This window comes from Lepisma saccharinum, chromosome 4, assembly GCF_977018435.1.
Source record: "Lepisma saccharinum chromosome 4, izLepSacc3.1, whole genome shotgun sequence".
NCBI classification, from domain to species: domain Eukaryota; kingdom Metazoa; phylum Arthropoda; class Insecta; order Zygentoma; family Lepismatidae; genus Lepisma; species Lepisma saccharinum.
Genome location: NC_139232.1, coordinates 35,683,282 through 35,705,717, shown reverse-complemented (window position 1 = coordinate 35,705,717; position 22,436 = coordinate 35,683,282). Strand labels below are relative to the sequence as shown.

Sequence of the window (22,436 nt, the reverse complement as noted above, 5' to 3'; positions counted from 1 at the left end):
GGACCCGTCAGGTGATCTGAACAGCTTATCAGGCAATCAGCTTCGAGTAACAGCAGAGCTGGTGTTTACGAAAGTAACAGAAGAAGGAATGTTGCAGTCTAGATCTGGTGACGCTGAGACCTGGGATCAGGAGATAGGTGATTTAGATTTCCGGTCAGAACATCCTAATTTATGTTCCACGAGTGTTGCTGATACAGCAGAGGAACCAAATATCAATGACAATGAAGACTCTATTCATAACCAGATGTACAGTGACCAATTGGAAAACTTGACATACCAGAAAGGGTCTCAGACAGAAAATACAAAACTATCTGCAAAAAAGCCTAATTGAAAGGAAGGTGATATTCCAGATAGGTCCCAAAGGGAATTCCAACGCCCACCATTTCTTGACAGAGATTTCACACCTGTAGATTTGTTTCAGATGTTTTATGACGATGACGTTATAGAATTCATAGTTAACTGTATATTACAATACGCTAAAGAAAATGGGAACATGTCTTTTACTTTGTTGAATGATGAACTCTGTTCTTTTCCATCCTTTTCCTGTCAGGTTATAATGTTCTTCCCCAAACCAGAATGTACTGGGAAATAGCGGAAGATGTCCATCATGACGCGGTGTCAAAAGCTATGTCCAGAAACCGGTTTGAAGAAATTTTGAGAAATTTACAGTTTTACAACAATTCTGAAATAGATGAAAGGGACAGGTTTATCAAGATAAGACCAGTGTGGTGTATGTTAAATGAGCGCTGGCTTAACTACTTCCTTGGGGATCCATACCTTTCCGTAGACGAATCCATGGTTCCATATTTTGGGCGTCACGGTGCTAAACAGCACCTACATGGTATTCCGATACCGTTCAGTTACAAAGTGTGAGCAATAGCTACCAGAAGTGGCTATCTCGTTCAAGGAGAACCTTACCATGGTGCTTCAACAGGGAAGACGATTCCTGAACTTGGTGTTGGTGGATCAGTGGTTATGGACCTTATATTGGAACTACCACAGGAAATACTGTTGATACTTACATTTGACAATTTCTTTTCTTCAGTTCGATTGCTAGAATACCTGAGAGAAAAAGGACATCTTGAAACGGGAACTATACGAAATAACAGGGTTGAACGAGCACCGCTACCAGATCCAAAACAATTTGAAAAGCTTCCTCGAGGCAGCCACTCTTAAGTGTCAGATCAAAAAAGTGGTATTACATTAGTTCGGTACAATGACAGCAGTGTCGTAACTGTAATTTCTACAGCTTGTGGTACCGACCGAATCTAAAGTTAAAAGGTGGTGAAGCGCACACAAAAAGCGTATGTTTGTCCCTCAACCAACTTGTGTTGTCAAGTACAATACATTCATGGGGGAGTTGATCTACTTGACCAAAATATTGCATCATATCACATTAATATTAGAAATAAGAAGTGGTAATGGCCAATGATTGGCTACATACTTAACATTACAATGAATAACGCATGGCAATTATATCTCTTAACTTATAAAGTGTCTTCAGAAAACCTGGACTTGCTGGGATTCACGAGATATGTTGTCAGGGCATACTTAGTTATGTACACGAAACAGCATCCTGCAGCCGGTAGGCCAACCATGAAAGTTGACAAACAGGTACCTGATGAAGTACGTTTTTCTGGCCATGGACACTACCTTCAAACATGTGTGACGCAAGTGAGATATGGGTTCTGTGGAAAAGCTACACGTAAGAAGTGTCAGATATGTCAAGTTGGCTGCCATGTGAATTGCAGCGAGGCGTTTCATACAAGGTAAAAAAAAAAGAAACAACAATTTTGAGGGAAAGAACTAAGATATTTTCATTATTTCTATGAGAACATCCTTATTAGAAAATCATTATTATTTGTTGGATTGGATGATATTGTGTATCTGTAGAGTTCAAGTGTAAAGAAAACAATTTATATTTATGTCATTATATAATAAATACAAGATAACAAAACACTATATGTATTTTTTCTATTAATTTTTGATGATGCCTTTCATGACCATTGTTGACATGCTATAGGGAATCTATACTGGGGTCACTTGTGACCATTGTCGACAAATGTCAACATCCGTTTTCTCACAAACTATACACTAACAAATAAAAAAAGATAATTTCAGACACTTATTTATGTTCTAAGTAAGTAAATATCAAATATAAATGCAAGTACTCAGAAAAAAAATATAATTTGGGTAGAAACGGGTTAAAGACTAAATATACACTTAAGAAGAAACCTTATACTTGCATTAGGATATTGTTGGTTTGAGATCTGTCAAAGTCAGCAATTTGTGCACAAAAGCCAGTTATATAGTGACAATACATTTCAACCTAAATAAATTTACTGAGATAATCAAACTGTTTAGAATATTTACATCTAATAATTTTGCTACCAATTACAAGAACACACTTAGGAGTATTAGAATAGCTTGCTGTGAAGCCAGGGGTTTGAGGTTTGAATCCTCCTAAGTTAGTTAGGCATTAACATTTCATTGTAGTTGTTTCTTCATCCATTTAATGAATTCACCATTCATCCTCACTATCACGATTAACCAAGAGAAGTAGTAAAGCAATGCTAACTTAGTGGCAGAGTGCATTAAGTAGTCAATTTTTGATCTCGCCACAGAGGTTCCTGAGTTTGAGTGTCAGCCTGGGTATGGGTATTCTTTGTGAATGTCCCTTTATCAGTCTTATCTAATCATCACTCATCCTCATTATTATGATAAGCCAATAATGGCAGAAAAGCGATGCAAAATAAGAATAAAATACAATTATACTGAGACATTATGCTAACATCTGATCTAAATAATTGAGGTAATGGAACGTAGACAAAGAAGACGGTAGTAAAAACACCTGCTTTGCCAAGTTGTTCAATAGCTTTTTAGTGAAGTGTAACTTGGATTAGTGATAAATAAATATTTACTATTCATATCACTAAAAGTTTTGTAGAAATAAATGTTGATCTAAAATATATTTTCCCTCAGAACTTTTATTCAATTGAATAAAATGTAAGTGAAAGCACAAGTCTTTTGAAAAGAAGTATTTATGCAGCAAATGAAAAATCCTTGATTTCTACCCTATCATATGCATGTATTACAAAATTTACTCACGGAACCTTGAAGCGGATCATAAAATCTTTGTATCAACTGAATGCATGTTGACTTTCCACAGCCAGAAGTACCAACCAAGGCTACTGTTTGGCCTTTGTTTACTGTTATATCAAGTCCTTGAAGAATCTGAAAATTAAATATAAATGTATGAGACAATGATATTCCCAAACCCTAGTATTGCTTATATAGAGGGATGTGAGGTTAGAAATTCGTAACTTGTGTCTCCCATGTAGGATTCAGATCCCCTACCAACTGGAAAATTGCAGATCTTTAATGGTTTGGGCTCTTCATGTGGCACTGAGATATATATATATATATATGTACATACATACATACATACATACATACACTCACTCTCACTCTCACTCTCTCTCTCTCTCTCTCTGTCGTTATCTGTAAGTATTTCATATTAATCCATTCCATTCCAACCTTATGGTGCCTTTAATGTACCATATGTTTTGCCACCTGACTTTGTTTGCTTCCTTTTTCATGAGGATTGCAATACAACAATGGGGGAATTCCACAGGAATTGGCCCTGGTGCATATAAATAACAGTTAGTGAATCAGGACATCATTATTGTTTTTAATTGCATTAAGACATGTACTGTACATATAATTTTCATACTTCACCAACAAAATTTATCATCTGTAGTTGATATACTTCATACACAATTGGAGTCAAACTTTTTAACATTCTTAAAGCGTCACACACACAATACATTTTCATTGGTGCTTTTCATGCACTCAGATTATGTCATTTAATACTATTTAAGCTTTTTCGTTTCTTAGAAACCATAAGGTACTTCATAATTCTATGGAGTAAGTTTTTTGTGAATATTTTGATCCAATTGCATAGAACCGTGCATTTTATGTGTGAATGTGTCACACCTAATGCCTCAATGTTTGCCTTACCTTAACATTAGGCCGAGAGGGATAATCAAAATCAATATCTTCAAATGTAATTGTCCCAGTTACACTTTTTAGTGTCTCCCCTTCATCAGATAGGTTATCAATTTGTGGTATTCTATCAATGACAGAAAATATAGTAGCTGCAGAAGCTCTGGCTGTACTAAATGCTTCCATGTAAGGTGATGCTTGGCCTATGTTTAGTGCAGTGCCCCTGTCAATACGCCGAAGAATATCTGTATGAGAAATCAAGTATATTTTTTTGATTAATTTTATGCTACTGTGTGGATTTAATATTACCCTTAAGAATGAATTAGTATAATAAGTCATGGAACATCAGAAACAAGTCATTTTAAAATATTCTAATAATAGAGTAATTTAATATAATGCAGTGTTAATTATATCTATCTACTGTTAGACAGGCTAAGCATTGAAAATTGTAAGTTTTGATTGTATTATAAAAAATACCAGATTCAATAATAATATTAAAACCTTTACCATAGTTAACTTTCTGTTTAAATTTAGTTTCTGTGCTGTCATACATCAATCTGTTTGTTTACTTTCATCTGATATACTACTAATATATTACTAATATATTTGACCACATAACAGTTGCAATGTATGAACATAAGCATTTTCTGAACTTCAAGTGAGTATCCATGAGCATCTCCTTTCCTTTACTTTACACTATAAAGTAGCATGCACATGTTTAATTATTTCACCCTGTTTCATCTATTTTTTAAACTCTCAATACTGTTAATAAGAATTGCCATCATTAAATAATGTGATTGATAGTCAAAACATACATAATTGTTGCAGATTATTTACAGGTTTCACACTATTATTTTTGATATTTCAAATGCAATATTCAAATACTAGGGAACATGCCTACGAGGGCCATTCATAATGTAAAGAACATTTCACGGTTCAAATATATTTATTTGCCCATTTTTAAACATTATGCACCACTTCCGGACACTTGCTGCATTTATAACACCTTTGTCATAGATTGCAACAAGTACCTGATGCATGTCACTTGGTCTAACGTTTTTCGTGTGCAAAAAAAACATGCACCTCACAGCCGGCAAGATTTGCAATCAGTGTGTTCATTGTTACTTCTCATTACACACACCACATGGATAGGTTGGCAGAACTAACTGCACCAGTCAAGTATCTTCACCTCACTGAACACAGCAAATGAATGATAAGCTGGAACAAAACATGTGCAGTGCTGTATGTACAAATTTTCTTTGCTTTTCAAATGGCATACGTCATCATCATCATCCTCCTTTTCCGTTTCCTGCCTCTGGCCTATGTATTTAAAGAAAATAACAAAATCTTTAAAATTTTTGGTTTCCCTCTTATCCAAAACTTAACCTAACCTAATCATATGATATTTGTAATGTAATAAAACCATAATCATAGTTTTGCTTACAATTGGTAGAACTCCTGGTGTATATTCAGGGTCTTCTTTACCACGTTCTTCTAGAATTAAAGTTACTCCATACCAGAATGCTAAATAATAGGTGGCATAAGTGATGAACCCCATGACTCCACCACCTATTCCAGATATAAGCCCTCTCTTCATCCCAGTTTTTTTTGCTTCTTCAAGATTTTTGTTATACCTGGAACAGTATATATTAGTTTTCAAACTTATAATGCACACTATGATTACAATATTGAATGTACTCAAGTGTAGAATGTAAAAAAAAAATGTTACTATTCCAATGTTACAATATTATTGTGGCTGAGCTAATATCATTTTGAACTGTTATTAGTGCAGATCCCAATACTTGAAGATGTAGCAATTTAAATTTGTTTAGAATTAATAAATGTACAGGGTGAGCATAAAGTCTTTCCCTGATTACAAACTTTTATTGCTAAAGAACTATGCTAGATACAGAGATGCGGTTTGTTGGAAATGGTAGCTTAACTCATAAATAGGCGATACTAAATTTTTCTCCATGTCTTTGCCAACATTTCTTCCGTCACCGTCTATAGCATCCCGTAATCGTGTCTGAAGAGTTTGCATATCAGGAACTGGTGAACTAAACACTGTGTCCTTAACGTAACCCCATAAAAAAAAGTTAAGAGGGTTTATGTCTGGCGAACGTGGTGGCCATGATAAGGGACCATCTCTACGAATCAGAAAAAACAAAGAAATGGAAGAAACCTTGATGTATTGCACTACTTATTGCAATAGGTTTTATTTGCCTATCTACCGTGGAAGTTGAGATATAAATATTCATAATCAGGGAAAGACTTTATGCTCACCCTGTATTATGTAATTATTTTATTTTGTCAAATCACAATAATGAGAATGAACGATGATTATATTAAATCAATGAAGACCCATACTAAGGCTGGGTACAGTACCCCATGCCCCTGCTTATATAAGATAATGAAGTGTGGTTAAGTGGTTAATCGTGTGTGACAATATTTGCCTGCAGTTTGTAATGCAGGGGATATTTTCCAACCTGTGCACGTGTTCGTTATGTTGGACGTTCGTTGTGTGAAGCATTCGTTATGTGAGGCACCATTGTATTTAACAGCTGTAATTTAATTACAAATCATGCTTTACCACATCATGATTTTGCCCAGAATTAATGAAAAGTTCTAAACTTTGTGTGTAAATACCAGTATATTTAGATTCACCAAAAGTGTGGGTTAGCATTTTGAGTACCTTACAGAATAAAAGTCTATAAAGAATGAATGATCAGCACAACATTGTGTGTATTGGCTCAGTTCTTATTATTTTATATAATTTTATTGCTAGTAATGCAATTAGTTCATTAATCAGAGCTGTAGGCTAAATATTTGCCCATTCCCAACTTCAATCAGGTGCCGTCTCTACGAGAGACCAATGGCAGCCTTCCGTTCCTGGACATCCTCATCTCACGCAAACTGTATGGGACCTTAGGACACAGCGTATACAGGAAACCGACTCACACTGACCTATACCTTAATGCCAAGAGTTTTCACCATCCAGCGCAGCGGTCAACCGTACTGTCTACGTTGTTTCACCGGGCCATCTCCATCAGTGACACAGAGCACCTTCATGATGAAATAAGACACCTCTGCACAGCTTTCAGACAGAAAGGATACACTGAAGGGATCATCAACAAGACACCAGAGCGAGTAATGCACAACAAGAACAACCAACAAACAAACCCGGAACCACCAGACAAAATCAAGAAGAGAAGAAAATAGCCATCATCCCATACACTGGAAACCTCTTCGCAGTCATCAACCACATTCTGTCAAAACACAACATTAAAACGATCCACAAACCACCACAGAAAGTCAGAAGCTGACTTCGAAACCCTGAAGACGACAGAAGACACCCTGGGTTTACTGTAAAGCCTGCATCGGACAAGCGGGGAGAACAATCGAACAACGCTCCAAAGAACATGCCAGCTACATCAAGAATTTTCATCCAGAAAAATCAGTCTTAGCAGAACATTCCATCCAAGAGGGCCATAGAATCGACTTCACCACCACCAAGATCATCAATAAGTCATCCAATTACTTGGATAGAATCATCAAAGAAGCAATAGCCATCCATGAGGAAATTGAAAACCTCAACAGAGACACGGGCCTAGAACTGGACCCAGTCTGAGTAGCGATAGTCAACTGGGAGCGAGGATGTTGTAGAGACGGCACCTGATTGGCCCGCCATCTACACCAAACCCCTCCCACATCAAATACCATACCCTAAATATTCTCTGCACTTCACCATGAAGATGAAAGTGGCTTAGCTCTCAAAAGCTCAGAAGTCTATCTGTTAATCACCTGGCTGATAACCCAAGAAAACTTCTTTCTCATTCTAATTGCTCATTTCAAAATATGATTCTCATTGGAGATCTGATTTCATTTCATTACTCCTCTTCATGCATGATGTGCACTGCGGATATTGTTGTTTTTCTTAGACAAATGTCATGCACCTGTAAATTTTTTACATAATTTTTTTAACCTAACCATTTTATCCTGTTTTATCTATGAAAAATTACCCCTTTAGTGAAGCTACTCCTGAAGAACGTGATAATTTGTTCCAACAAATGTTGAGCAACAAGATGTTCTAAACAACATCATTGAATGTAATAATTAAATATGCCATGCGAAATGTGGTAGTACAGATGATTAAAAAACTACTTTGTAATTTGATTCAAATACCAACCTTTCAACTTCCTTATCTTGTCCTTCAAAGGCAACTACTGTTCTTATTGCACTGAGAACTTCTTCAGCAATTGATCCAGACTTTGCATAGGCCTGTAGTTCCCTTTCTGTCAGGGATGTTTGGACCTGAAACAATTGATTATATGAAGGAGACAAAGGATGAGTTTCATTAAGTATGTGAGTCAACCAGTGTTGTATTTTGAGGGTGTTATTCCATGATATACGAGGCATATTTTTTAAGTAAGTACCGTTTTGATATGTACAAAAAACAAGTAAATTTTTTGTAACAATTTTATTGTTACATGAAAGACCACACTTTTATCTACTTTTCCACATAATTGCCACCAATATTAAGGCACTTATCATATCGAACAACAAGCTTTTGTATTCCGTCGTCACAGAAATTTACCACCTGAGTTGACAGCCACTGCAACACGGCCGTTTTGAGGCTATCGTCGTCATCCTGGCGCTGACCTCCGAGATGCTTCTTCAGTTGCAGAAACATGTGGTAGTCACTGGGCGGTAGTTTGGGGCTGTATGGAGGATAATCAAATTGTTCCCAGCCAAATGATGCGATGAGATCTTGAGTTCGATTGGCCGCATGTGGACTGGCATTGTCATGCAGCAAAATGATCCCTTTACTCAGCATGCCGCGCCTTTTGTTTTGAATGGAACGCCGCAGTTTTTTTAAAGTCTCACAATATGTTTCGGAATTTATTGTGTCACCACGAGGCAAAAAATCAACAAGCAACACCCCCTTCCTGTTCCAAAACACGGTACACATGATTTTCTGGACTGAAATTGTCTTCTTAAACTTCACTTTCTTGGGCGATGTTGAATGCCGTAACGAGGTTTGATTTAACCCTCCAATTGCTCCATGGATTGTTGTTTTGTTTCAGTGTAATGTAAGCCACCCATGTTTCTTCGCCTGTACACTTCACAAATCTGACGGTGAATTTCAACTGCTTTCACGCCTTTAGCACTAAGAAAACTAATAACAGTGCGTATTTCAAAGTCGGCGGGATTCTCAATCGGCGGAGGCATTTTAAATACGCAAAAGCAAATGTATACACAATCGATTGTTGCCGCAATGGCGTCTGCGGCTTGTCAACAGATGTAGGTACACAGTGCGCATGCATGGGACACTGACCGCAGCGGCGGAATTTCAAAACGGTACTTACTTTAAAAATATGCCTCGTATTAAATTATTATTCAATATGAGTTATATGAGCATTTAGCCATTGACTTCAGTTCTTGTAACTGGTTAAGTGCAATTAAATGTAGTTAGATTCATGATAGAACACCAAGATAATCTCAATGCGTACATGTTAACATGTACAATATTTTAGTAAATCAAAAGGGAAAGTGTAAAGTGTAGTGTATCAGGTGTGCCGGTTAATAATTCTTAATTGATCCAAAAGAAAACAAGTGTATATGGGGAGAAAGGTAACAAATGCTTTATTCAAAGTATGCACCATTGCTAACTATACATTGTGCCCATCTGTCCGTCAAATTGTGGATGCCCTTGCAGAAATTCGTTGACATTTTGAGGTGATCAAGTCAGCAAGCCATTGTTCAAACATCTTCATAATTGTTCAAGTGTTGCTGGGAAAGTGAGTGAGATATCGATGAAAACAAGTGGTAGTCCGAAGGGGCTAAGTCTGGTGAGTATGGCAGGTGGGGCAAGAATTTCCAGCCAAGTGCAGAAATGGTCTCTCTGATGCCTTTCGCTGTGTGTGATGAGGCGTTGTCGTGCTGCAAAATCACTTTTCCGTGTCTTGTCGACCAATCTGGGCACTTTTCAATCAATGCATGGTTCAAATTAATGAGTTGTTGACGGTAGCAAATGGCATTCACTGTTTCACCTGGTTTCAGAAGCTCATGGTACACTACACCCTTCTGATCCCATCAAATGCACAGCATTGTCTTCCTTCCAAAGCGATTCGGTTTTGCGGCCGATGTTGAAGGTTGTCCTGAGTCAATCCATGACTTTTTGCATTTTGGGTTCTTGAAGTAGATCCATTTTTCATCCCCAGTCACTATCCGATGCAAGAAAGACTTTCTTTCATGCCAAGAAAGCAACACTTCACACACCGTTTTTTGCTTTTCCATTTGTCTGTCGTTCAGATGATGTGGGACCCATTTTCCTGCCTTCTGGATCTTTCCCATTACATGAAGACGATCAGATATGGTTTGGCGACCAACATTTAACTTCTCTGCCAGTTGTTGTTGCGTTTGCGTATCGTCTTCATCCAACAGTGCTCGCAATTCGGCATCTTGGAATTTTTTCAGCTGGCCTGGGCGATCTTTGTCTTTCAAATCGAAATCACCACTTTTGAATCGTCGATACCAACGCACACACGCGTCTTGCGTTATGACATTGTCACCATACGTTTCCACAAGGATACGATGGCTTTCACTCGCGTTTTTATTTTGATTGAACAAGAAAAGCAGGACTTGCCGCACATGCTCCTTATTTGGTTTGAAAGTGAACATGTTTCCCACACAAACCCAATATCACGATCACTCTCACTTGGTTGCACATCCACGGCATTTTGACAGGTACTGTCCTGGCAACACACTGACGTGTGCTTCCAGTGCCATCCAGCGATGAAATCAAGTATTATTAACCGGCACACCTGGTATGCTATTTCCATGTAAACCACAAGATGTTGCCAGGGATAGCATAGTCATTACATGTTATCGATTCATATGAAGTAACATTTCATTGGTTTAGATCATAGTTTAAATTGTAGGTCTTTATAACACATCTGTGCATAAAGTAGACTTGAAATAAATATTGCTTTTATCTTTATTTTTGTTCTGGAATGAATATTCAGTACTAAAGTGTTGATAATTGATCTTGGAAATTAAGAAAGTCATCAGCATTTGTTTTTGCTATTAATTGAATTCAAGATGTTTGCAGGTGGTATTAAGCTACTGTATTATCATTCTTTTGAACAATTATAATAAAAACCTAATGCACAGCTAATTAATTCTGGTATTCTCAGACCCAAAGGCTCACTAATATTTTTAGCTATAATTCATGTTTTCTCACTCTAACTCACTCTCAGCTCATCTGCATATTTTATCCATTTACTTTTGCCTTGCATAACAAAGCCTAGAAATTGTTTGAACATAATATCATATTAAAGTGCGTCAAAAGTTTTCACCTTTGCAGTGACCTGGATTCTATGGTACAGCTACACATTTTGATGCATCCCAAAATATATATTTTTTTATGCAGTTGATTTTAACTAAATAAACACTCTTGTTTTCCTAAACTTGAAGAATCATTGCCACAGTAATACAAGCCAAATTCTCATTAAGATCAATCCAATCTTGATCTTTATACTGATTTCCTTCAGGTCCATCTCAGCATTGTCTATTTTGATCTTCCTACAAATCTCTCAAAATCAGGTTTTTCCAATAAGTATCCTGTAAACTTATGTGTGCTACATGATCTTTCTACGGGGTCTCCAATTAAATTTCTTTAAATTAAATATTATAAATGGATTATAGAGCAGAATACAGTGAATAAAGTTTATGATTATTATTTTCCTTCAACTATCTCCTTTACACAGGGTGTTCCACTTAGGACTACAATAAAATAAATTATTATATTTTCTTTACTTACAATGATTTATTTCCAAAACTTCTTAAATGCGTACATAAACTCAGAAAGTTTTGTTACGTGCCTAGTACACTTCAACATTAGTGGCACAACAAATGTCTAAATGGTATTCCACCTTTGTGCATTAGTTCTCTAGCATTTGTGGTGTCACTTGTACATCGCAGCACGAATTATTTCGTGTAAGTTGGGCAAATCTCGAACATTTGTAACCTACACCTGTTCCTTAAACCCCACAAGAAGAAGTCAAGAACAGTGCTCATGATGGCCATGTCATGAACTGAGATCCCCTCCCAATTCATTGCATTGAAGTAGCCATCAAAAAACATCGAACTTCTTTGGCAAAATGGCATCTTGCTGAAAGATTGTTCCTTCTGGAAGTTGAGGCACAGCATATTCATGCAACACCTTCTGTTGTGGCATCCATATGGTGACTGACGCAGTCTCTGCAGTTTGAATGACTCTATAGCTCCTGTGCATGCGCAACCTGCCTTCAAAACTGTCTCAGTTACTCTTCATAGTGTGTATCCATCATTCGAACTAGTTGTTTCAATGTTATGAATTTTTCTTTTATTATAGTCTTAAGCGGAACACCCTGTAATTTACTCTGGAAAATCATTTATACACATTGTTTTATATTGTTCAGTGTACAGGTTTGTAAGTCAATACTTACCTTAGATACAATTGCAGTAGATATAACAAGAATAGGTGTTGCCCATAAAGCAACAAGTGTTAACTTCCAACCATACACAAAAGCTATTGTTAAATTTACAATGAATGAGATAGCGAGGTAGATAAACATTCCAACTTTTTCTCCAATGCCATCCTGCATCTTGCAAAGATCCCTGAAAAAAAAATTGTTGGAAAATTTCATTGTGTAAATGCAGGGGCGGCCGCTCATAAGGACAATACGGACGCCGCACTGCCATGTGTAACCACAAGTGAACAAACATTACATTAACATTTATATATTAGATTTTACATTGTCTGAATTGCAAATATTCCGTTGCTTATAGATCGTTGGTTAGTCGATTCTGTATTCATTCTTCCGCGACAATTGTGAAGTTTGCACGCCACCGTGCAGAAGAATATGCAACTTGGAGAGAAATGTGGCGGGGTGCCGTCCTCCCACCTTATGAGATGTAGAGCATTCTCAGGCACGGCAGGGATGGGTAAGAGTCGAGGGAACTGGAGGAATAACATGCGCGGGATCTGTGGCTGGGAGGAAGGAGGGTTTGTCATCCGAAACCCACCCCTAGGCGAAACTGGCCCTCTCTCCGGAGAACGGTAAACAATGAAGAGTTGCCAGAAGCATTGAAGTTAACATAAGAAAGAAAATTAAATTACCAACCGTTGAAAAAAAATCATTCTGTATTCGATAATCTTATTCACTTATGACATAAGAGTAGAGCAATAAATAACGCAATTTCCAATGAGGAAAGAAAATATCGGGAACTGAAAATGTACAGACTCTTGCTTGATTTTTGTTATTTACCGTCGCTTTCTGCTACTTTTCGATAATCACGACGATGAGGATGAGTGATGATATAATGAAATTGATGGAGGGGCACTCACAAAGAACACATACCCATGCCGGGATTCGAAACCAGGAGACCTGGCTTTGTAATGCGGTATGCTAGCCACGGAAGTCGGCTATAGATTCTTGTTACATGCAAAATTATCATAAAGCCTATATGCGTTGTATTTTTTCTGAGTTTAGTGAAAAGAACATTTGGATTACAATGATGTGGAGTACTATGTAGATTTAATTACATGTTTTGATTAGCACGTTTGAAAAAATCCTGATAAAGTGACCAAGTTGTCCAATTTCTTTTCAAGGCGGATGTTAAATAAATTAGAAACTCGTCATCTAAACTCACCAAGAGCCGCTACAGGAACCTGTGAAATACAAATTTCTGAAAATTTGGCAAAACTGTCTGGCAACTCTAAAGCAATAAAACGACTGGATGGGAAGACGATGGTATTGAGCTATTGACACTTGTTTCTTCGTTTTCCATGGAAAAGTGAAGCTTTTTCAGTACTTGTGTGCTGTAGTTGTGCATTTGTCTATATTCCTGATTTATCGCGATGAACAGTGTGGAGAAATTGTTGGTGCGAAGTTTTTCTACCAGTAGTCTGTAGTCTGGATGAAAAAATAAACATAAAAAACCTAGGCCGAATTTGAATATACAAGTGTCAAAGAAGGGAAGTCGTGAGTTCACTCGCAAATTTCGCGTTGAAAGACAGAAGGTTGAATTTCAGTTACAAGCATGTCTGAAGATTTCTGGTAAGTTTGAAGTTTTTACTTTAGAGCTTCTGGTAACGCAGATATCACCTTTCCAGTGAGATATTTATTTTGGTGCCCTATTTCACATATCAATTAGTCATGTTGAACAGGAAACTTTCTACTAGAAATTTTCACGATCAATGCACGTAAATATTCATCTTTGTGCTTATCAAGTTCTGTAAAAATTAATATCCCTTCTTCTGAATTTTACCCTCTGTTAAATGACTAAATCTGTTAGAATTCTATTTCTTCTTCCATCTCCTTTGCATTACTGTTAAATAATTATTAATTTATTATAATATGTGCAAACATGTAAAACATGATATTCGGTAAACATGAACGTATCAATTTCTTATCACGTTGGCTGTTATATGAAATTCATCATATAAACTCACATTACTAGTACAGCAAATTTGTGCTGACCCCCGTGGCGTAGTGGTTAGCACATTGCGCTACGATGCCAGGGGTCCCGGATTCGAATCCCGGCCTGGGCATGAATGTTTGTGAGTGTCTATTCATCAATTTCATCATATCACTCATCCCCAGCTTTGCAAATTAGCCAAATGTGGCACAAAAGGCGAAGTAAAATAAAGCAAATCAATAGAGCAAATTTGTGAGCTATGGCCCCTCCACTTTGGTTCACCACGAGCCACCACTGTGTAAATGATGTGATTAAAACGCTACAATTACAATCCACAATTGTGAAGTAATGCTGTTTTTTTTTTAAGATGGTTGTTACATTGACTGCTAAAGTATGTTTCTAAACATAAAAATTTATGTCGTTGAAAAGATTTCCAATTACTTAATCAGTACCTTTTAACACACAACTTAGATATGTCTGACCATGAATTATATCAGTAAATTATCTTTGTTCAATGAATTCAGTCATGGATATTGACAATTAAATTTCACATATTTATCTAAGTAAATTTTTAGAAAACTTACTCTGTCACTCTGCTAGCAAAATCTCCACTCTGATGTGTATCATACCAACCGATGTCTTGCCGTAATATTGATTTGAAAAATAAGTCTCTGATGCGTAGAATCTAATAAAGAAATAAAATTAGATATGTACAGCATAGTATAAAGCATATAATGCCAATTTGAGATTTTGAGATATATATGTACTATTCCCCCCTCTCCACAAAAATGGAGATTAAGGACCTTGTCTCCTTAAAGAATTTTAATTTTCTGATTTAATCAGATCGACGCTACCAATTCTTTTGTGCATACAACAAAAGTAAGGTAAAGGTAAAATTCTCAGTGTATATAGCACCGTGTCATGAAGGCACATTTAGGGGTTGTGGGGATAGGCCCCCACACATTCTCGATCTTGTTATTTTGGAGGTGCTCTGGCTCTGGCTGCCTTTACCCTCCAGATACCCATTGATTTGAGGCTGGATTATGCAGGGACAAGGCAGGAAAAATTTCAACCTTAGATCACCCACCCTGGGTCTCCCACTTGGCAGTCCTTCTGACTCTACCACCGCAGCTCTATAGCAAAAGCAATGGAACTAAAAAAAAAGCAAACTCTACATCATTTTTATAAGAAAAAAATCTTTACAAGCAATTTATATTGATTTCTGTTGTATTTATATTGATGTTTGTTTAATGTTTAGCTGTAAACTTGTACAGTAAATTTGTCAATTATTGTTAACATATAAAATATTCCATATTTTTTTTTTGAACTGGCTGTGAAATTTTTTGTTTCTCTTTTTTACTTATGTAATATTGGACTTTTTTTTTTCAATATTAGAGACTCACTGTTATCTGAATATCTATTCAGAAATTTTAGCCCATGTCAAAAAACAAATGTTTGGTAAAAATTTTCTTTAAATCTTGTGTACATTGTTATTGTCTTTTATATTAGCCTTTTACAATATTACTGTCCCTGTTTATTTCCCAGCAGGGACCCATTTTGCTGCTTCATTCGTGATCGACCTGGTACTCATAGACTGGATTTAAAACACATTGGACCCATCTCCCTGCATGTAAATAGCCTATAAATTGTTGCCATTTTCAAACTGGCATGTTCATGGTGGTTCATGCCTGTTAATTTTGAAGGTTCAGTTTTCCGGTACATATTTTTTTTATTGTGTAAAATTTATATCCTAATTAATTTTAGGAATATCGTACAGTGTTTCATATCCAAGAAATATGTAAGCTTACTAAACGCAATATTAAATTATATTCTTTTATACAGGGTGTTTCTAAAGTTTGTTTCCAACACGTAGGAGGTCATTCTACAAGTGAAAATAAACACAGAAGTTCATGTGACGAAATGCCAAAAACAGCACCCATTCAGATTTATTAAAGTGGGGGAAAAAATGCAAAAATTATGTTTACAAGGAAATAGTAGCACAAGGGCCAACCATATGACCATGGCGAAGGGCGTTCTACAAAGAAATGCAGCATGCTCGATTCAAAAAAGCACATGGCAGATGTGTGAAGTTGATGTGCAAGGGATTCCCCAAAGGAAGTGAATGGGTCTGTTGAAGTCAAGGGGGTAGGGAAGGGTTTTATGGAGTGTTTAGCATGGGTGACCCGGGCGATGTTTTTGGTCGCAATGTTCTGTTGTCGATATTTGTACATACCCACATGCAGAAAGGCCGAAGCGTGACCTTGACTTTGGCGTTTCCTGCTTTGGGCGCTAACACAGTAGTTATCTTCCAGCAAGAAAATCACCGGTTGCTCATTCTTGCTTCACGTACAGCGATATCAGCATCACCACGCATCAGGTTACCATCACACATTTGAGGTTGAATACGTACAAGTGGAAGGACGTGAACTTGGCGAATTGGGCAAACCTTGCAATAGGCACTGCTAGGTGTTATCAATAGGCACGGTCCATTGTGTACAGTTGTGTTCGTCGTCTACGGGTTGGCAGATATCCAACAATGGGGATGGCTGCATACACCGAAAAGGAGCTGGCAGACATGCATCTCATTTATGGCGAGACAGGAAGTAATAGCCATGCAGCACGGCATTTGTATGGGGAACGTTTTCCAAATAGGAGGCTGCCATCTCACACCGTCTTTCAAAGAGTGCATGCTCGACTTTGGGAAACAGGATCAGTGCTACCACCCCGTCGAGAAATTGGAAGACCACGTAGTGTGCGCACAGATCAGTTTGTGAATGTGGTGTTAAATACTGTCAGGGATCGTCCTGACACCAGTCACAACACATCCCATGTTAATGTGTGGCGCGTTCTGTCCGAAGAAGGGATGTACCCTTTCAAACTCCAAAAGGTACAAGACCTTTTACCTCTGGACTTTGGCCCACGTGTGGTGTTTTGCCAATAGTTTTTTGCATCAGATGGAAACAACTATCCTGAATTTTGCGAACAGTGTGTTGTGGACCAATGAAGAAACGTTCACCAAAATGGGCATGTTCAATAGTAAAAACAGTCACGTTTGGGATTTTGCAAATACACATGCAATTCTCGTGGCACACCATCAGCACAGGGCCATACATTTTCCCTCTCAGCCTGTGTGGTGGCACATATCATGCATTTCTTCATGATGTTTTGCCTGAACTGTTGGAGGATGTGCCCTTGGCACTGAGGCAAGGACTATGGTTCCAACACGTTGGTGCACCACCACATTTCAACCAAAATGTGCGTCACTTCCTCAATGGCTTGTTACAGAATCGGTGTATTGGTAGCGGATGGCCAGCAAGATCGCTGGACATCACTTCCCTGAACTTCTTTCTATGGGGAGAGATGAAACGCCTCGGTTATGAAACATCTGTCATGTCAGCCGAGGATCTCGTTGCACACATTAATGTCGCCGCAGCGACAATAGCAGACACTGTGGGGTTGTTTGCTCGCACAAGACAATCGTTGATTCGGTGTTGTCATCTCTGTGTGGAAGTTAATGGCAAACAGTTTGAAAATCGTCTGATATGATTCCCTTGGCACCTCCACTCTCCACACAGTGAACCTAGCGCAGCACCACCACCATCTTTGTTTTCCTACGTAATGGTGATGTCCACTATGGATATTCGCATTCTTCTTGGATGTCAGTCTCCACATATCACTTTCCATGGATAACACATCTACCTAAACCCTTCCCTACCCCCATGCCTTCAACAGACCCATTCGCTTCCTTTGCGGAATTACTTGCGCATCAACTTCACACATCTGCCATGTGCTTTTTTGAATAGAGCATGCCACATTTCTTTGTGGAACGCCCTTCACCACATTCTTATAATTGGCCGTTGTGCCCCTATTTCCTTGTAAACATAATTTTCACACTTTTCGGCATTTCGTCACATAAACTTCTGTGTTTATTTTGACTTGTAGAATCATCTCCTAATCATTGGAAACAAACTTTAGAAACACCCTGTATAATGAAATTTTTCAACAAAATAAATTATATCAGAAAGTTGGCTTGCAAAATGAAAGTTTTTGTATATTTTTCATACTACTTGAATCCTCAATGTCACAGTTAATAGTAAATCTAAAAACTAGTCCGTTAGTTCCATTAGTTCATTTCACTTTTTGAAATAATTTCCGCATGTCCAGCTCTGCTTTTCTAAGTATTGACTTAAGCATTTATTCACTGATTGTGGACATCAATCTAGTTCCTCACTAAATGTTTGCCACTGTTTGGTACACTCTCAGTATCAGTGAAACATACATGATAATCCATGTCCTGAATAGTTTGAAAATGACAACCTGTGTGTATGATTTAAAAAGATTTCTCTCAGAAACTGAATCCTGGTTTTACCTGACTTTCTGCAGCATAATTCAAACAAGCAACAAATATATAATCCAGAAGAAATATTGACAAACCAATAAAAGTACATGCAATTCCAAATTTGCTGATTTCATGCATGAATTCCTCTGAGGTCATTGTTGAATTTTTGGTTCTGAAACAATCAAAATACTTTTATTTGATAGCATTTGAGGTTTAAGAAAATGACATAAAACCATCCCTACCATGAGGTTTAAAAATATAGTTATGAATTTGAAATTATTTAATTTATTTACATTATTACCTATTGCAATAAATACGTAGATTTGATATATTTTTTTTATTATTTCTACATTCTTGTAATTGATTCATTGAGAGTCTTACATAATTCATTTATGATATCTACTAGAGTGACATCATTATTGGAATAATTGACAACAGCAACACAGCAACTCTAAGACAAAAAATATATCAAATGAAAGAAATACTCTTCTTGGAAATGTCCTCGTAATTAATGATGATAGAACAATTATTTAAAATACATTGTCATCCACATCACAAATTATTTTGCCAATTATATGTGATACACATGAAAAACAACAACATGTGGAAAGTATGTGAATGGCTTCATATAATGTATTTTTTTAAATGACCTGATTATAATGATATTGGATTAATTTTTGTATTTTGAAGATATACAAATAGATATATATATATATTTCACATTTTGTTGATACAGAATAAACAGCATAAATGGTGCCATTGGTAAAGAGAGAGAAATATTTCACTTGAAATTTTTGAAAATTTTGGCTGAAAGAAACTATAAACACAGTATACAAACTGTGAATTCAAGTTTAACAGACTGTACAATAAAGTGAAACATACGTACTTATAACTCTTTCACAATGCACATTGGTGATTTAATTAACATATCATGCATCTTAAGGCATGTTTTATATATATTGGGTTTTCCAATAAGAATGATATGATTTTACAATGAAATAAAATAAAAAAAAACTATTGCAGATACAACCAAACTTTTTATATTATTTTGAAGCATAGTTTATTACATTATGTTTTGAATAACACGTCATTTAAGTGTCCACCTCGACTTCATGCACACGAGTGAATTTGACGAACCCAATTTTCGATGACTTTGTGCAATAACTCGAGCCTAATGTCACGAATGCAGCGTTCGATGTTCAATCTTAATGCATCAAGGGTTTGTGGTCTGTTTCAAATAACCCCACAAAAAGCAATCTAAAGGAGTTAAATCACAACTTCTTGGAGGCCAACTAACAGTTGCATTTCTTGAAATTATCCTTTCACCAAACTGTTCTTGCAATACATCGATAGTGGGATTAGCAGTGTGACATGAGTCACCGTCTTGTTGGAACCCCATGTCCTCCAAATCAATTTCATCTAAATTTGGCCACAAAAAATCTGTTAACATCAATTGGTACTGCACACCAGTAACTGTAACTGCATCTCCTACCTCGTTTTGAAAAGAAAAATGGTCCGATTATGCCACCATGACATAAACCACACCATACAGTGACCTTTTGCGGATGCAAGGGCTTCTCGTGAATCTCTTGTGGATTGTTTTCACACCAAAAAAGACAATTTTGTTTTTTAATATCCACTTAACCAGAAATGAGCTTCATCTGAGAAGACAATTTTTTGCCCAAAATTATGATCCGTTTCAAGTTCAATAGAACGTCTATTTTCATAATTTTTTTTGATAATGACCAAACGTTCTTGAAGCGTGTATTTAGCCATGATGAATTGTCACAGTATACTAAACACTAGTGACAGTTATAACATTTGAATCATAGTTGCCAATTCATTTCAAAATCATATCATTCTTATTGGAAAACCCTATATATACGTATATATATAGTGTGTTTAAAATCCTCATAAGTATACTTACTTATATTTTGAAGCTGGTAGTTCACAAAAGCATCGATTAGTTTACTAAACATAATCAAGAATGGTGGTAAAGTCAAACCAACAACTATAGCTGCTGCAGAGCCTACAATAATGAATAATTTCTCTAGATGTGTGGAAAATCTAAACTGAAACAGAAAGAGACATTTTGAAATAGAATGTGTTTCAGTGCTGTATGTAATGTTTTCAACAACATAGTAAATTACAATGATGCATGCATGTATTACAGTTAAAGCCACATTTATGTAAAAAATATATTGAAACTCAGTGGGATTGTTCCAACCTAGAAGTGTCTGTGACAATTGTTCATGTACCAATATCCTGAAGATAAGGATACAAATTGCCTATAGGAATGGCTCCAAATGCACATAGAATTATTCGGACAGACAAGAATTTCTAAGAATGATGCCAATAAACTGAGTGGCACGACCACAGGGGGCAGGGGGCCATTGCTCCTCCCCAACCTTGGACGGGATGAGTTCTAGGGGGGACAAATATTCACAGCCAAGTGCACCTGCAGGGGGCAATTACCACCCACAACTTCAAGTTTTATACAAATAAAAATACTTTTCATAAAATGTTCTTGCTTGCAATGCCTGCTTTTCTTAGTCTTATCAAGTTCACAACCGTAGCTAGAGGACGGTGGGAGTCAGCCCTGGGCACCGAACGATCTAAATAAAAATAAATTGTAAAATTAACAGAAAGGCTAATCGGGACTGGACCTACAGTTTAAAGTGGGATCTGAACTACTGTGCCATGTGCCTCCACCAAGTATTGAACACAGGACCCCTTGATCACAAGGCAATGATGTTACCACTACACCATTGGGGAGGCAAAAATTGTAAAAGAGAGAATGCATTGGCGTCCCGTTAAATTATTTGCACCCTATTAAATCAATATTGATTTCAGCCTGCAAAAAAAAATGGATCCAAAAATGTTCTTGATTGCTTCGCTTGTAATATATCATTGTTCTGTGTAATGCATTGAAAATTACCAGACAGAGAAATAAGGCTTGTCTTAATTGATTTTATTTTAAATGCATGAATAATTGTTTTGAGGAAAGGGAGCGTGCACATTTGAGAGACAATTTATGTAATTTTTGCTGTTATTTTATTGTAAGATGGATGATTTTGATTGCGTAATGTATTTAAATAATATATGTTGTATATAATATGTATTAAAGAAACTTTCAATACGCACACAATTTAGTGTCCACGTCACTCCATGTTGCATATGAGTGAAACATATATCGTACATGAAAGTTATACATGTTAATGAAAAAAAAAAGAATAATATTTGGAATGCATGTATCAAGCATTTTCTGTCTTTCAAAAATAGTTTGTGTGCTTGTTTTCCATTATTAATGTCAAATTGAGCATGTTGAAAAATAATTCAAATCGTTTGTTTGAACACAAATGCTTTATCACCAACTTGTACCCCCTTTTTGCATAATTTACGAGGGTTATAACGGTTTTGATAATGCTGCTGGTACTACTACTACTACTACTACTACTACTAATAATAATAATAATAATAATGATGATGTTCATCACAATCCCGGCTTGGGCATAGATGTTTGTGAGTGTCCATTCATCAATTTCATCATCATTCATCACCATCTTTGCAAATTAGCCAAAAGTGGCACAAAAAGCAAAGTAAAATAAAGCAAATCAGTAATAACAAT

General features: G+C 36.7%; 2 protein-coding genes across 2 annotated transcripts in view; one reads left to right on the top strand and one right to left on the bottom strand.

Annotated features, from left to right (window-relative positions):
* Window positions 1–12,627, bottom strand: part of LOC145986416 (multidrug resistance protein homolog 49-like) — an 89,827-nt gene extending 77,200 nt beyond the window's left edge. Inside the window, 6 exon segments of the mRNA XM_083120405.1 lie at window positions 3,109–3,234; window positions 4,021–4,227; window positions 4,230–4,250; window positions 5,450–5,639; window positions 8,192–8,316; window positions 12,495–12,627. Of these exon segments, the coding sequence (XP_082976531.1) occupies window positions 3,109–3,234; window positions 4,021–4,227; window positions 4,230–4,250; window positions 5,450–5,639; window positions 8,192–8,316; window positions 12,495–12,623 (798 nt within the window). The 5' untranslated portion in view covers window positions 12,624–12,627.
* LOC145986417 (centromere protein S-like) overlaps window positions 1–22,436 on the top strand; it is a 710,010-nt gene that overhangs the window by 307,494 nt on the left and 380,080 nt on the right. The window lies entirely within an intron of this gene.